Consider the following 17,925-nt stretch of genomic DNA (forward strand, 5'->3'; position numbering starts at 1 on the left):
GGGTTGAGGGGGAACATCTGATTTCCAAATGGGATTCGGCCTAATCGTATTAGTCGTACACGTTCTATAGTACACGCGGTGACGACGCGTCACCACATTGTGATCTTGTCCATGCAGACGTCCTCCCATAATTTCCATTCCTAATTCTCTGAAAAATGACAGGTTACAGTCTGTCATCACTACCAGAAAAATTCAATTAGATTTTACATTTGATTTTTATTATTAGGGAAATTCTTAGATGCTGCATTTAATTAAATGGTGAAAGATAAAAAACTAGGCAAGCATGGTGAAGTAGTGGCTTGGGTTTGAATTTTTGGACTTCTGGTGTGGAGTTGTGTGGGTCTTTCTAGGTATTCCGGCTTCCGCTCACATTCCAGCAACATGTATGTTAGGTTCATGTTATGTGCCCTATAATTGGCTGGTGACCAGTTCAGCTTCTTTGGCCAAAACTCAACTGAGATAGGCACCAGTGAACAAGCACCATATAAGACAAGCACTGTAGAAAATTGAAGATAAATGGTGTTCTAGACTACTATAACAGTAGTCGAGATGAGAGCGCAAATGTTTATTTGTCTATATGTGCCCTGCGATAGGGTGGCGACCAATCCAGGGTGTACACCTCTCGCGCAAAATCAAAAGGGATAGGCTCCAGCTCACCTGGCAACCAAATGAGGACAACTGCCTCAGAAAATGGATGGATGGATGATTTTAAAGTTATTGTTTGATTCATGTAGTGCTGAAGACAATCATTTGCTTTCGGCTTGTTAATGGTCACCACAGCGCGTCATCCTTTTCCATCTAAGCATCCTCCTCTCTAACACTGACTGCCTGTCACTATCGCTAATCATGCCAACCTGCTTCACATCTTTTCTATCGCTCGTTAATTGTCATTTCATGGCACACTTGTCAGAATGTAATGTAATGTGTACTATTGACTTCTAATATTTTTCAATTTATGTTTCCACATGAAAATGATCAGTGTCACGAAAATGTTCTTCAACCAGGGCTCGCGACTGCGACAGATATTTGGTGTATGGATGTTATAAATTGCATAAACAATTCATATTTCACACCCTTATCATCTTTAGTATGGTCTTTCTTTTTTACTTTGTTGCCAAGTGTGCCATTCAGAAATGATTTTCATTCCTTATTAATGTGCAGAAGTAATGCTGAATCAATATTTAAATAGTCAATGTAACACACTGCAAGTTGAATAAATAATTAATTCCTTGAGGACCTCTGATGGATTTCTTTAATTACACAGCTGGAGTGGACTCGCTTTAAATTTGTGTCACAGTTGACAAAGATATTATTTTATAATTTTATTCACAGGATGACGCAAATGCTGACATTTCCACTTTCAAATATTAGTGTGGATTGCGGATTTTTTCTCTTTAGGAGAGTGTTTCAATTTCCAGTCTGGACAATCATTTGCAGTTTTGCTATCTTTGATGCACGATTATATTTTCTAGTTTTACTTCTTCAATGATAGCCAGTTATGTAATATGGATGCCCTGCCCCCAAGGTCACTGCCCCCGTTGGCCCTGCCCTCTGCATGTTGTACTTTCTTCCTCATTTGACCACCATTATCATAAAGAGACATCTTCACTTTAATGCAATTTTTTTTCAGTGATGCTTTTGATGGTGTACTGTTGTTTGAACTCAAATGAGGAATGTTATCGCTCACTTTACCTTTATGGTCTGAAATTTTAATGGGAAATAACAATTCTCAAACATCACATACCATCCATTCATTTTTCTGCTCAGGAATAACTCAATGTTTTTGTGTTGTGGAGTTTGTAATTGCTGTGACCTTTGCTCGCCCACCGTACTTCTACCCATTGAATTAAAATGCAATGATTTAATTCAAATAAATAAATTATAATAAATATATGTATGTGTATATATGTATGTGTGTATATAAATATATATATAAATTATAATTAATAAATAAATAATCCATGTGCCTTTGATATTGAATCCCAAATAGTTATGGCCAAAAATGGCATTCATGCATGCTTTCCACCCTCGGCCTGCATAACACGGTTTTGGTAATCAGAGTGGGAGATCTGTGTATAGTGGGAGTGGGAGGAGTGGTCTTTACGCTTACATAGACCCCCACCAACTGAGCATCCGCCCTCCCTCAGTGCAGCAAGGAAAACTCAGCAGATGGTGAAATACTTTCTAAGGGCATTTCAGGCCCGTTTTTGTTGTTCCATTTACTGGCATACACACAGCTTGTTAGCACGTCAACATGCTTGAGTGAATATTACGTGATGGGCATCGGCTTGGAAGAGGCTCACAGTAAGCTAATTACCGTCTTCAGTGTGGGTTTTGCTGCGTCGTCGCCATGGCAACTCAGCCTGAGCTAGTCGAGATGGGCGGATGTAAATATAGGTATCAACTTTTCAACCCAATTGTTTTTTTTGTTGTTTTTTTTTTTGTTTTACAGGATTGGGTGCTTAGGGTCTTTTATTGTCTTACCAAACAAGGACGATAAAAGATTGATGTAGGCTTTACGCTGTCATGGAAACAAGACAAATCGATACAGACATGCTGGTGAAACACTTCAGTTTACTTTGAGTCTACAGTCCAGATTATCACGTCGGCAATAGTTCCTTGACACCAATTACTATTTTCTTATTAGCCAGGCTTTGGCGCCATCTTGTGGAATTTAAAGGGTCTTAGAGAAAGAGCAAAACAAAATCGATCACAAATAGATTCCCTGGAAAATACCTGAGGCTAGATTCCACACCCCAAAAAAAGGAATTGGCAAATTTGTGAACAATGTGCCCATAACGGGAATAGATATAGTCATGTTTTATGAGGCATGTAAGCATTCGCAACTGTTGTACATACTTGAAAATAAGATGTTAACATAAGAAATGATTCTGTTCCTGGATAAAGGTTTTATACTTATGTTTGTAGTTTTACTGCAACGTTTTACTGAGTATTTTAACAAGGATTTGAACAAGAAATGATTTGTTCCTCGCTGTTGCTTTTATCGTTTTCAATTGTCCAGGCAATGTTTTGAACAGCTTTTGAACATTTTAACAGTTGTGCATAACTGTAACTGTAACTGAATCCCTGCTAACATTAGTACACGAAAACTACCCCGCCCCCCCAAAAAAAAACATCAGTTCCAGGATCATTCTGTCAACATCCTTAAATCACATTTAAATACAGTGCTTAACATAGCATGTTAATATTTTGAAGTCATTAAAGTTTACAAATAAGCTGTAGAACTCACTTTTTGTGCGACACATTGCGAAGGCCCCCAAGCACAGGTGTTTTACTGTTGATGTCGACTTGTCGTTGAAACAGCCATACTTTACTGAGCAGCCAGCACAGACCCATTCCTTGAAGGTATAGGCAGTATTTTCCGTAGCATTGTCAACACTCATAAAAGTGGGGGGAAAAGTAAACTAGCGTTATTACAATAACATCAAATAACACTATCTTAAATAACTCACATGAGCGGTCTTACCTGCTATTGATAACCTTTAATTTTGGGTGAAAAACTATCATTGTGATGTGTGCTGAGCTAAGGTCTTGTGAGCTTTAATTCACACGTGAGAGTATCTGAAACACGGGTGCAGTGAACAATACAAAAATGAACCGGGTGAATGTTTTATTTACTGGCTGCCGTGATTGACTTCAGTCATGCCAGCAATGTTGCCATCTAGTGGTGATTTGAAATAAAGCATAATGACGTCGTATTTTACAGCGCGTTATACAGGTTAGTTGTATATATTCATGTAATGTGTGTGGTAATGATGCTTGGCGAGTGAGACAACAAAAAGGGATTTTTAAATGTCTAGTGTACAAGTAGTTGCGATCCACCCAACAAGTTGGCTATTACCCAAAATGTTGTCTCGACTAGTTAGCCAATCTCAATTGTGCCTGATTGGTGCCCACACATGACTTGACTTGACTTGAGCTTCTATTTTCAAGTGACTACACGATCTGAAACTCTAGCAAGCAGAATAACACATGCCTTATGGTGGGACACGCCTGCTATCATGTCAAAGGCCAGAGTTAATTGCGATGACTTTTGCAGATTCATGTGAGCCAATTAGCTTGTGATAAGTGATATTTACTTGACTGCAAGTTGGTGGTGACACAACGGTGTTTGGTAATGCATCTACGCACCACATATGTATGAGGTGATGCTGTACAATGATGTCCTCAAATACGATACAATACAATTTATTTGTATAGCGCATTTCACAACTACAGCTGTAACAAAAAGCTTTACAGAAATGAGTTTAATTTGTTCCTTGATCACACATGTAACTCAAACACTCATCTCAAGTCATCTTTCCACATTGAAATGCCACTAATCCATTTCACCTCCACCCAAAAAAACATTTTGCAATTTCTTTTGTCGTTTTTACAAATTGACATTAAAATACTACTCTATTATATTTTATAAAAACATAGTCATGACATAATATAATTACAATTTTTCTCATTTGATTCATCACACCTTGGCCACTTGGGGGCAGTGTAAAATTCAATACTGTGCACTTACTTTCCTGCCTGGATGCAGCAGCCAATCATTCTGTAGCAGGATACTTCCTGCCTAACTCAAGTGGGATTCATAATAGAATGTCATTCTGCAGAGGATAAATAATATAATATTGTATAGTTCTGCGGGTAGTACTCTATGATATTGTCTGTCTACATGTGTTACTGCACTGTTTATGTTCAAATATCGATTGCTCAAGATGTTGAACACAGCCACAGTAGATAGTAATCAATGGCTGTTAAACAAAGCAAAATATGTTTGCTTTAACAGCTTTTTGGAAGTCTTCTGGCAGGCTGGTGCACTTTGATGGTCTTGTATGAGGCAACAGCACCATTCAGTGGTGACTGGAGGCACAGCTCTAGAAAACACAGGGACAAGTAGTGGTTAAGCAGAGTAGCTCAACACTTGGAAAGTGAGCACAAATATTTTAGTTATCATTAAAACATAATTCATTTCTTTCAACTGCTGTTCAAAGGTCTTATAAATGCAATATTGTTGATCCAGCCACCAAGAATGTTAATCAACTACAAGTCCGAAGTAAAAGTAGATTTAGGTAGATTTTTTTAGACCCACAAATAAACTTGTTAAAAAAAATATCAACATTGTTCAAACAGTTGATGATCTTTCTTTCTTTGCCAGCTGTTTTTCTTTTGATCATTTTTGTAGGCCTTAGCAATAATCAATTTCCAGGAAGTAGCTCTCAGCCTCAAAACCTTTGGTCACCCATGCAATACTATTATTTGTTAACTCAAAAAATATGCTCCTTTGTTTTTTCAATTTTCATGATGCTTTTGGAGATGTGAGGATGCCACCAGAAAATTGATTATATAATAAAATAACTTGTATGCACTTAAAATAAAATACCTTTTGGCATTTTTTTTATCCTTTTATTTTTTTCCGACAAATAATTTTTCAAATCCGGAAGAATTGGAAGACGTGACTGGGGAGAGGGAAGTTCGGGCTTCCCTGTTGAAGCCGCTGCCTCCGCAACACGACCGCAGGTAATGGATGATTTATAATTTGTTTTATTTTATGTATTTAATATTACCACACTATAGTACTTTATAATACTGTACTTTAATCAATATATATTATTATGATTTGAATTGTTTTGTAATTTTTTTTTTTAACGTTACAGAAGTGCACTAAATCAGCCTCACCAGGAGAGTGCTTTTCATCTCGACTCAGATTTTTCCCATTTGTCTGTTTGAGTCTTGACTTGTCCAGGTTTGAACGCCCTGTTGATGAAGAAAATGTTCATTCATTAAAGCCTTCACTCAGTACAAAATGGCCTCCGGGTGGTCTTACCGCAGTCAGTTAACGTCCTCCCCACAATTTTGTCCTGCAGGTGCTTGCCGATGATGGCCTCGGCCCTCCTCCCGTTGGTGAGGATGTCAGGCAGGGCCATGACCTCAGTCTTTCTCAGGTTGCTCTTCACTGCCGAGGTGGCGGTGGAGCGAGCCACCGGAGGGAGGAGCTGTTGGTACTTCTGGTCAGAGAAATCCAACTCTGGGCTTTGAGCTGTTCGAGGCCTGAAATGAGGTTTTGATAATCAAGTGAACAGATTATGGAAAATCTACTTTTATACAAATATATTTGGAAAGCCTGCTGCCCACCAAGTGTGAAATTTAACAACCAAGTCCAAGTTGTGAGCAAGATTAGTATGGTTTGGGATTTTTAATTACAATTCGTTTTTATTTGGCGACAAGGTGGTTGGCTGGTCAGCACGATGGCCTCACAGTGAGAGACAGCATCGGCCGTGGGTTCAATCCCGGCTCCGGCCATCCTGTGTGGAGTTTACATGTTCTCCCCGTGCTTGCGTGGGTTTCCTCCGGGTACTCTGGTTTCCTCCCACATTCCAAAAAACATGCATGGCAGGCCGATTGAACACTCTAAATTGCCCCTAGGTATGAGTGTGAGCGTGCATGGTTGTTTGTCTATGTGTGCCCTGCAATTGGCTGGCAACCAGTTCAGGGTGTCCCCCGCCTACTGCCCGAAGATAGCTGGGATAGGCTCCAGCACCCCCCGCGACCCCAGTGAGGAGAAGCGGGACAGAAGATGGATGGATGGATGGAGTTTGGATAAGAGGCAGGATAGTTTTTCTCATTTCCATAACCTCAACCACTCACCCATGACTTAAAAGTTATGACGGGTGAAGACCAGTGAAATTGGCTGATTTTTAGGGTCAGTCTGTCTCATGCTCTGTTTGGCTTGCACCGCCGATGGATAATTTAACAATATGTCATGGTCAGACGTAGAAAGAGTGCGTCATGATCGTGACATAATGTGACAGTTCATGGAGTGTATAATGAACAGCATGTAGAAAAAGCCACTGATGTTCAACTCAAGCCATGCAGTGAGTCAGCACCGCTCATGCATGTTTCAACAGATGTACTGTAAATCTGTGACTAAATTCTTACTTTGCCATCAAAACTCTTGATGTGTTTCATTTTTGTGTCTATGTTCATAGAGCGGATGTAGCTTGATTTAAAAAAACAAAAACAAAAAAAAAGTTCCAGATTGGTCTCATTTGTCCAGAAGCTTTGTGGCTTGTCAACATGCAGTATGGAAAACTGTCGTCTCATTATTTTGTCATTCATTTTCAACAATGGCGTCCTCTTTGGTCATCTCCCATCAAGTACTGTCTGGTTCAAACAACAACGGGTGGTGTGATCTGACACTTGTGTACCTTGACCTTAGAGTTGACCTTTAAGTCTTTGGAGGTTGTTCTTGGCTCTCGTATTATCTGTCTCTTCGATTTGTCAATTTGGGTTGGCTACAGTCTCATGGACCTTAAATTTCTGGATACTATGTGCAACTTTAGTCACAGGAATAACCAGCTGCTTGGAGATGGTCTTGTATCCTCTACCTTTAACATTTGGTGTGGTGCAAACCATGTCGCCAAACCTCCAAGTGACTACCTTGTCATCCTTTAAATAGGCTGACTGATTGATTTCAAGTTTGAAGACCTGCGATGTTCACTACACACCTTAGTTAAACATGTCCCAATGTGAAATTATTCATCTGCTGTTCTTCTGGTATCTAGTGTGTATCTGTTAATGTGTTTTAATTTGTGTTCTAATTGACTGCTAATTTATATTACATCATATGTAAAGTGCTTTGTTACAGCTCCAGATGTTGTGAAATATGCCATATAAGTTGTATAGTACTGTATTATCTTGAACAGTTTGTGTACGTTCAGTGGTAGATGTCTTCATGACACTCTGGGATACTTGAAGATGATTAGTAGTACTAGATTAGCCTGCTGTGTGTGGCTGCTCACACCCATATGGTGATAACACTCAAGGCCGCCAACTACAGGACTGGCATAGCCTATTTTCTTGGCATCAGTTTAGGATCGTTTGGCCTCTGCCTGGTCCCTGCAGTTAAGTGTCACCTGTGCTTGGTCAGGACAGAGTACACCTGCTGCACCAGCAACTCAGCTGCTCCAGGTTTACAGTGTATGGTCCCATAGACCAGCTTCTCATTCAGGTGCAGACGCAACTTCTGCAGTGTCTGTCAGTACAAACAAAGATCTCTGATTGGGCCATTCAAAATTAGAGCAATGATATCACACATACATCTAGAGGACCTTAATGGCATTTTTCTCCCTTCATAAAGGGACCACAGCCAACTGAAAGCAAAATTAAGCACATTATAAAAATAACTGGAGTTATAACAAAGCCAGAATATGGTTATTTCAAACTATTTTCCTTGCTCTTACACGCCGTATCTTGTTCCAGTTGTCCTGCTTGGTAGAGAACGACGCTCCCTTGCTGTAGGAATGCATTTCAAAATCCCGGGGATAATAACGGCAAAACATCTCAGCCACATGGTAGCCACTGGAAAAATCTCTGGGGAGAAGAAAGACCACACACAAGTGTGTTTCAACATCTTGACAACGGTAGGGCAATTAATTGAATTAACAGCTAATTAAAATGTATCTAGGAAGAAGTGGAAAACACTTTCTCATACAGCGAACAGAAAGGAGACAGTTTAAAAAAGCACAGTCAGTGTTGCGGAATTTGCATTTTGGTCCACCCCTTTTGTAACTATTTTCCATAAACAAATTGCGAGCAATTTTAATTCTGAAAACAAAAAAAGAGATACCTTTCATATTGTTTTGCGTATAATAGACAGAAGCCCTCAGGAGGGCAATCAATCAATCAGTGAATTGAGCTGTCATTTATGCTTGGAAAAGGCAGCGATTGACAATATGGGAAGCTTTAAACCCAAGGTATGTGCCTCCAAGCTATATTTGGCCAGGTTGTGTGACATAGCTAGCAAGAGACTTATGCACCAGCCAAGCCAAGTTAAATTGTTGAACATGTTAAAGGTTAACTCATGTTTAGTTTACGAGCATGTTTTGACAAAAGCAACCCCTATTTTAAATAATTAACTCAAATTTATTTGAATTATCAATTAATGATTTTGTTCATTAATCTGATTTTTATAACTAAATACATAAATAAATACATAAATAAATATAAACGTTTTAATTTCCATCCCTTTATTCGAAAATACGTCATTATTTCAGACTGACCTTGCAGGAAATGCTCAGTTACTGGTTTGGTCCGCATGTCAACAAATTGATAAAAAAAACATTGATCATTGTACTCCGGAGTATATTTTAGAAAAAGAAACAAAAGGGCAGTTTTCCTTTTAATAGTACTAAATATAATATTACACAACAATACGAATAAATTTTATTTTCTTCACCTTTCTGAATGGAGTTTGCCTGTGTACCGGTAATATATACTGTACAACACGTAAAAGTGATAAATTATAAAACTCCCGTTACGACTAATAATGATATTTGTATTATTTACATTTATTTCAAAATGCCATTTAACGACTCGTTACCTGCGTACGGTCATTGGCTGAACTGTGAGTTCAAGGCTTTGCAGCCATTTTGTGACATCCCTCGGCAGCCCTGTCATACTTTTCTTTCTTTATGTTACTTTTTTCCTTCCCGCACCCCCCCCTTTTTTCTCTTTCCCGGCCTGGCTTCAAGCCAAACACCGCTCAAAATTGGAACGGAGCTCTCCCTGTTTGCAACTCGTCGTCTTTGTCCCTCTTTGTCACACGGTGGAGGCTAAAGCTAGCCAGTGTGACGTCGTATTGCTTTTATCTCCATGGCAACGCTTCTTCTTTCTCGTTGTTTCTTTGTGGAAAAACAATAAAGACAGTGGTGGCGCTTTCCTGCCCCGTGGTGGTCGAAGTTGGAACTACTACATTATAACGCCATTGAAATTTGGAGAATATTTCATGAAAAAATAAATCAAGGTAACGAAAATAAAAACAATGTTTTCTCAATAAAATTAATTAGAAATGATTATCAGGGCTTAATTAGAGGGATGGGAAAAAAGATAAGTTTTAAATGTCATTGTCATGTCATTATCCATACCCCTTAGCCTGCACAGGGTCGCAGGAGAGTGCTGGAACACATCCCAGCTGACGGGCAAAAGGCGCACCACACCCTGAACAGGTCGCCAGCCAGTCACAGGGCAGACATAGACACCGTCACCGACTGGGAACCAATCCCACCCTGCCAGCACACAAGTCAGGCGGATAAACCATGACTACACCATCAGTGAGAAGTTTTAAATATGAATTTTAAATAATTTACACTTAGGGCTGATTAACATCTGTTTGCGTCTTATTCCCTTTGTGTGCGGCATAACAACTAAATCTGGCTTCACCATGTTTACTTTGAACTCTGTGCTCCACTACATGACCCAGTCTTCAGATCTCAGAGAACTGCTGCGCTTATTATATTCAATCAGCATATCTTTGATGTTTTCAGGACCCCAACCATTCAGTGATTCATAGAACTTGAGCACAAGTCTATTCTACAACTAATTGGGAGCCAGGGTTAATCTTTTAGGACTGGAGTAATATGCTCTGATCTCTTTGTTTTGATCAGAACATCTGCTGCAACGTTCTAAGCTCTTGCTATTTGATGCTTTCCAACATGACTGTGAAAAAAAAATCTAGGCTACCGGAGATAAAAAGCATAAATAAGTATCTCCGGGCCTGCTTGGAGCATGCAAACGTTCAGTTTGAAAGATTTTCAACTGTTAAAAGGCTGTTTTAGTGATTGATTTGATGATTGCTGAATGTCTGGTCTGAGTCTTACAGCACCCTTAGATTTCGGACTTGGTCTTTGGTTGATAAAGACTCCAAGTGTTTCTTCACAGTAATCCTCATTACTTTCTTGCCCAAAACAATTATAGTTTCAGCTTTGTGTTGGTTTTGCTGAAGGAAATTTTGATTCATCCATTTGTTAATTTGCTCTAGACCAGGGGTGTCAAGATCCAGTCCCGGAGGACCGCTTTCCTGCATGCTTTCAAACTCTCCTGGCTGCAACACACCTGATTCAAATGAGCAGCTCATCAGCAAGCTCGAAAGATAAGTATCCGGCTCATCATTGAATCAGGTGTGTTGCAGCCGGCAGAGATGGAAAACATGCAGGAAAGCGACCCTCCATGACCGGAGTTTGACACCTGTGCCCTAGACAGTGGCAAAGCACGGTCATTGAACTGTCAGAGATTTACAAAGCTCATATTTAGGAAATTAGGGTATTTTCCCATCTCAATAGAAATAAATAAAGCATTTTATTGTGTTTTAACAGAAATCGACAATGATGTGCAATAACATATTTTCAAAGTGCATTTTTGCACAAATCTTTACAAAAGCTATGCATTTATCCACCAGTCATCCATGTGAATGCTCATAATGTGGGAAGATTATGCTACTGGCTCGCTCACACACGTTTTGAGAAACAGGCAGCTCAGCAAAGACTAACTTGAAGGAGCAGGCAGTCCAGAGACTCAATAATTTGTATCCAAGCTATTAAAAAGTCACTTTTGCCAGGTGGGCTTTGTCACTGGTACTGCAAGAAGTTCTTGATCCGACCCGGGAGGGGGAGATGACAAAGGAGGTGCAGTCGGTCCCTGCCGACGCACGTCCTGATGCACTGGCGGCACAGCTGACTCAGCAGTCTCGGCATAGCTATGAGAGGTATAAAATGGTATAAAAAGCTATTTTAAAAAGTCATTACGAAAGGTGTTTTATTAATCCAAGAGACAAGTAAAACTTTACCTTCGTAAAGGAGCAAGAAACCTTCCGTCAAGCTGCTTGGCGGGGCCACATCCACTGGTCGCCGGCACTCACCGTCCCGGGCGTTGATGTCAGCGCCAAAGTCAAGCAGCAGCTTCACCATCGCCGTACAGTCTTTCTCTGCCGCTGCATGCAAAGGCGAATGCAGGGATTTGCCTTTCTGAACGTTCGCGCCTGAAAAGCAAACACAAGTTTTCTTTCATTAACCCCAAAATAAATGGTTTACACATTATTTTATTTAGAAGAAAGGGTGTTGCATATGGGGAAGACTCTATAACTTCTACTAACAACCCAGACTAAATTTAGCTCCTTCATTATGTAGAAAGATATTAGAACAGTGCCAAGGAACTATGCTTAAAATGGGGAAAAGCTTCATGTAATTAGGACATTGCCAAACGTAGAACTTTACTGCCATCTTGTGTCACATATAGGAAAATATTAACCTTTTAGTGAGAGGCTGGCGCCAATAATTTATAGATTCTTGCTTTTCGCATATATATACCACGGAACATGCGTGACACCAACTATTTTCTAATAATCAAAGCTTTGGCACCGTCTTGTGGTATCATTAGGGTATTACAGAAACAGTCCAATAATGTCCAGTTTCACACGTTCAACGTGTTTTTTCAACACATAGCTGAGGATAAATTGCAGACCAAACAACAAAACACAAATTAGTGAATTTGTGAATAGCAAACCACAGACAGGCAGCCGCTCGCCGGATTCCAGATTTTTCCACCTTTAATAATATTTCAGAAGCCATTTTGTGTCAGCCTCAAGACAATTGCGGTGGTAAATATCACCAATGGATGACATTTAAACACCTCCAATGTTCACATTTACCAGAGGTGACTGGTAAATGCTAAGCGTTAACATTCCAAAACACTTATTGGTTGCAACCTTTTTGACAAGAAGAAAGGCGAAATTGTAGATTTAAAAAGAATAATGTCATGGCATTGTTGTAAAAACACAATGAAATATTCAAGAATACTGGGATACAAGTGTTTGTAAATGGATGAGTCGATTCACTTAGTGAATACATCATTTTGCAGCTTTTATTGACAAAAGATGGCTGAAAGAAAGATGAAACAAAGGATGGAAATGCAAAAACGAAGTAATGTCAGGCCTTGATAAATTCATGAATACTGGGAAATTGGGAAATCCAATCAGTGATTGTTTTATGATTGTTTTCAGAGAGTTACCAAACTGACCATCCAAAATTATGGACCTTTTATGCAAGAACGGTAAAGAGGAAATTGCTTAGAAGAAATCGTGGACAGAAAATGACGTCATGGCAACATTAAGCCCCCCCCCCCTAAAAAAAAAACAAAAAAACAAAAACAATGCTGCATTTGAATGTACTGGGAAATCTTTATTCTCCACTTGACGGGCATACCTTCCCTGAGGAGCTTCCTGGCACATTCCAGCTCCTGGCAGACACAGGCGGTGTAGAGTGGTGTGCCCAAGTGAGGGATGTCCATGTCTACATCCGCACCCCACGTCAGCAGAACCTCTACGCAACCACAATGACCTTGACAGGGGGCAAGTGGGGAATTTTTTTGAAACTTTTTTTCCCTCCAAAGTATATCAGTTTTATAATGAGAGTATCCCATTTTTTGTCATATACGAGTTATTTTCAACCAATTATTATGATTTTTTTCTAGAAAATATGAAAGAGTTTCTCAATCATTTATTAACATTCCTTGAAAATGTTAGAATTTTCTTCTTAAAAATATAGAATTTTTTTGTCTCAAAAATAGCCTTGTTTTTCTCTTGTAATCCAAGATACAAAACTTTGAAAATCCAAATATCAGACTGTTCCCCCCTTGAAAACATATAATTACATTGAGATTTGTTTTCATTTTTTTCTCATGAGAATTAACGTTAAATTTCTTGATTTCAGAAATATTTTGTTCTTTTAATCCAAAGGATTTTTTTCATTTTAATAACAGCCTATTTTTCCTCGTTTAAAACAAACATTTGTTTTTTCCAGAAAGTTTAGGAATAATTTCTAGAAAATTTATATTTGTTCAATTTACAACCTTTTCTTGAAATTATCAAATGATCAAAAATATCCAATTGTCTTTCTCTGTGTTTCTATCCAAAATCTCCCACTTCTGTCCTTGAAAATATCTGACTCCTAAATTTCTCATTTCTCATAAAATATTCCTATTTTTTCACCAGGAAAAACAATACTTTTTTCCCCCTCTTCAAAATTATACTACCTTATAAAAATTAAAAAAAAAAAAACTTTTTTCTTGAAACTATAACACATTTTTCTGGAACATATGCAACACTTTCTTGAAATGTACACGTTATTTTTGGCACTTTCAGAGCCTCTTCCTCAGAAATACTGAGCAAAGTATACTGACCCCTGCTGGTGGCCTCGTGTATAGGTGATGGCTGGTGCGCGAGGCTCTGAGCTCGGGCGCCGTTTTCCAGCAGGACTTCGGTGCACGCCGCGCTGCCCACCGCGCAGGCGTTCAAAAGCGGCGTAGCGCCGTCCACCGTCGAGGCGTTCACCTGTGAACAACCCCTGTTGGTGCCACTGTTGGGAAAGTAGTTGACGTCACCATTTTTTAAAAAAAAGTCACCGACGTCAGCGCCAGCGTCGACGAGGGCTCTCGCGCATGGTGCGTGGTCTCCAAGGCACGCTTCATGGAGAGGAGTCACCTGGTCGAGGGTCACGCTGTTCACGTTGTGACCCTGAACACAGACACAGGCTTAGATCATTTTTTTTTTTTTTTTACATTTTTAGAGCCTATCTCTGCTGTCTTCGGGCAGTTGGCGGGCTACACCCTGAGCTGGTTGCTTGCTAATCGCAGGGCACACAAAGACGAACATCCATCTGTACTCATATACACACCTCGGGACAATTCAGAGTGTTCAATCAACCTGTCGTGTATGTCTTTGGTATGTGAGAGGAAAAAAACGGACTACCCGGAGGAAACCCACACAGGCACAGGGAGAAAATGCAAACTCCACACCGGAAGGCCGGATCCGGAATCGATCCGTGCACCTCTGTTCTGTGAGGCAGACGTGCTAACTGACACTAACAGAGGGGTAACTCAATTTTTGTCATTTTGTAAGATTGACGTTTTATGGCTGCAATAAGATGTAGGGGATTTTTATCTCAGTGATTTATATGGCAATGAATACTTCTGGATGAAATTGTAATTTTCCTCAGGTGTTGGCGGCTTCCCCAAATATAATGATTTGGGACTTGGATCATACTGAGTGACATTTAGCCACAACTGAGGTACTGTCACCATCTTCAGTTTCAAACATTGCCTCCTGGTCCGTATCATGTTGGTTCTGAATCTTCTAGAATCTGCTTCACCTCATTTTTTGGTATTTGTTTATTTTTTGGTGGGGGGGGGGATGAAGCCTGCCTTCACAGGCCTGGCCATGTTGGAAATGAAAATTGGCACAGTGCTGCACTGATGAATCAGGGAAAGTGCGTATATATATATATATATATATATATATATATATAGTGCAAAAAAGGACTATCCACTAATTTCAGACCCAAGACCAAAGACCTGGAACTAAACGGCAATTTCGAAAAAATTACACTAGTGGAGTTAGCCCACTTTAGTTCTCAGTTGCTCAATTGAAACGGTGTATCCTTGGTCTGTGGCATCGAAAAAAATGTAATCAAACATGAGACACCAATGAAATCTTCCTTCACCTGCACAATGAGTGTCCTGAGCGCCAGGAGGCGACCCTGACTGGCGGCGTCGTGGAGCGGCGAGCGGTCCGTCCATGATCCTGTGGGTGGCAAGGTGTGTTTGTTCATCAGATTATTGGTCCGCTCATTCAGTGATTCATCCGTCTCAACCGTGAAAGCTCCCGGTGAGAATCCTTTCCAACATACGAGCTGTTTACTACAGTTGCTAATCTCGCTACGGTAGATCGCACAGGTAATAGAGCTAAGAACAAGGTTAATCGCTAAGGTGAGTCAGCTGGAACACTCAATATGCAATTACGCTTCATCTATTTAGGAAAACTAATCAAGCATAAGTGATACAAATGTCAACATGCCCGTTTACACTGAGCGGACACTTTATTAGGCACACCTGATATGTTACCAGTGACATAAAACCTTTAGAAAGGCATGATTATTCAGACAAGTTTTCAAATGGACCTGATTGAGCTGCCTGTTTCTGTTTGTCTGTCATCTTTTTTTCCTTAAGTTTTTTATGAATTACAACTTTTTTTTTCGAAATGTACAGCGTTTTGAATAATTAAGACTTTTTTTTTTTTTAAATATTTTTTCACTTTAGTTGTTTCCTTGAACATAGAAGACATTTTCTCTTTAAAATTGAAAACATTCTCTCTCTGTGTCAGTTATAGGGCGTCTAACCTCATTATTTTTACTTCCAGGTCTAAGATATTTCCTTTTTTCCAAATACAGTTTATAGGTCACAGTAATTGGGGAAAAAGTATTTGTTGTATCACAAAAATCTGGCATTACAACAGGGGTGTGTAGACTTTTTATATACACTGTTCAACTTTCTTTCTAACTCTAAAATAATTTTTAAATTATCTCAACATAAAAATGTATTTTATTGATGAACATATGTTTACATTATACTCTTTTTTATGAAAATGGGACATTTTCCATGCAAAATATATAACTTGTTTTCTTGAGACTATACCACTTTTTGCTCTTCAAAATACACAACTGGTTTTCTTGAGAACATACCATCTTTTATGAAAAATATATCACTTTTTAGTTAAAAAAATAATTGACTTTCCTTTTTTTTGACAATAAAGAACCTGTTAAATGAAAAACTTAAACTATTTTATAACTTTTCTTCTTGACAATATATAACATCTTAATTGTAAATGAGCTCATGTCTCTCTAAGAATGTTGTTGTGGTGTTGCCTTCGAGTGGGAGGGGGGCTTCACCGCCATGGCTGGGAATGGAAACTAGGCCAGTGTGTGTGTGTGCGGGGTGGGCGTGTGTGTGTGTGTGTGTCTGCTAGCTGACTGTGTTCTATTAATACATGAGAGAAAAGGAGCTGCCAGCCTTTTAGTGTCTTGCCACAACAATGAATGTGCAGTTGACATTAAGATGATTAGAGCACAGTTTGGGCTCACCCATCATCTCTTAATGCGAATATAATGAAATGACTTTAATGTCAAATTAAATCAAATTAGTCCGGTTAGCACAGCGGCTTAGTGGTCGCGTTACCAAGACACGTCGACACCTTGCGCAGAGGTTCTCGAATTTAAAGGTGTCTGGTGTTCACTCACCACGTTGCTGGGCATAGTCGTAAAACTCAGCGGATATCCTTGCCGCCTCCTTGCGGTTGCCGCGGACGATGTAGAAATAGGTGAGCAGGTTCAGGGAGATCTTAACAAAGAGCTTGAAGCAGAACAGTGCCAAGATGCTGAGGTATACTTTGGACAACTGGGCCGCGAAGGGCTTGTTGTCACCCGTGCCGGTGCTGCCGGCCAGCTGCTGCACTGCGTCTGACATTTCCTCGGCTTCTGTGACGGTGGAAGCAGGACAAGCTCAGAGAAGGGGGGGTAAAAAAAAAAAACAGAATGGAAAAAATTCCCTGCAGCTGTTGCCGTGTCTGAGTATGACTAAAGCGGTGTTATTGTAGGGAGGGCATGAAGGCAGGGGATTGGCAATACCACTTTGTGTGCTATTAATACAATACAATACAATACAACTTTATTTATATAGCACATTTCACAACAGCTGGAGCCTATGATGTGTATAATAAAATACAACACACCCTTTAAACTGTTCAAGGGTCAATTTTGTAATTCAACTGGTGGGTTGACACTATTGGGTCAGAGGTTGGGTCAGTTTTACTGAACATTGGGTTTAGTGACACCATCAGTTGGGTAAGCAATGGACCGCCAACAACATTAAACAAAATCCATTGATTTCATAACCCAATTATTGCTTTATAGACTGTTGGATTAGAACTTGATCAACAATTTGGGGTTGCAGGTACACCACTATTGGGTCAGAAAAGACCTGCCCTCTCGAATTTGCCAATTTAGTTTCTGATTCCAGCCTTTTCATTCATCTAGGGCTGGGCACTGCTTTGAAATGGCAGCTTTTTGAACGACAAAGTGGAACTGCGGTCTAGTAACAACGCCTTTTACATTATAAGTTAATGCATTTTCTGTTTTATACCCTTCCCATTGTTCACTTCAATAACCACCAAATAGAAGCTCATCAACTTTGGCTAACTTTCGTAACCAAGGCCACCATATTTGTTAGCTGTCAAACTAATCCTAACGT

General features: G+C 39.7%; 2 protein-coding genes across 3 annotated transcripts; both read right to left on the reverse strand.

The window, feature by feature from the left end:
• Window positions 1-4,227: 4,227 nt before the first annotated feature.
• On the reverse strand, window positions 4,228-9,672 carry spata4 (spermatogenesis associated 4). Its single transcript, XM_088294294.1, has 6 exons — window positions 9,395-9,672; window positions 8,256-8,385; window positions 7,929-8,047; window positions 5,840-6,063; window positions 5,692-5,769; window positions 4,228-4,889 (listed from the first exon to the last, which is right to left on the reverse strand). Exons 1-6 carry the CDS (start codon window positions 9,469-9,471, stop codon window positions 4,795-4,797), a joined length of 723 nt encoding a protein of 240 aa, XP_088150420.1. The 5' UTR covers window positions 9,472-9,672; the 3' UTR covers window positions 4,228-4,794.
• Window positions 9,673-11,227: 1,555 nt separating this feature from the next.
• asb5a (ankyrin repeat and SOCS box containing 5a) lies at window positions 11,228-17,198 on the reverse strand. 2 transcript variants are annotated; one of them, XM_088294338.1, is made up of 7 exons: window positions 16,917-17,198; window positions 15,345-15,424; window positions 14,252-14,359; window positions 14,026-14,176; window positions 13,050-13,184; window positions 11,636-11,827; window positions 11,228-11,545 (listed from the first exon to the last, which is right to left on the reverse strand). In XM_088294338.1, exons 1-7 carry the CDS (start codon window positions 17,140-17,142, stop codon window positions 11,418-11,420), a joined length of 1,020 nt encoding a protein of 339 aa, XP_088150464.1. In that variant the 5' UTR covers window positions 17,143-17,198; the 3' UTR covers window positions 11,228-11,417. The 2 variants fall into 2 exon arrangements, with proteins under 2 accessions (XP_088150464.1, XP_088150463.1); XM_088294337.1 differs by having other exon boundaries at window positions 14,026-14,359.
• Between the last annotated feature and the right edge of the window lie 727 nt (window positions 17,199-17,925).

The sequence above is a fragment of the Idiotropiscis lumnitzeri genome, chromosome 4 (genome assembly GCF_059441095.1).
Source record: "Idiotropiscis lumnitzeri isolate Australia: NSW breed Sydney's pygmy pipehorse chromosome 4, RoL_Ilum_1.0, whole genome shotgun sequence".
Lineage (NCBI taxonomy): Eukaryota > Metazoa > Chordata > Actinopteri > Syngnathiformes > Syngnathidae > Idiotropiscis > Idiotropiscis lumnitzeri.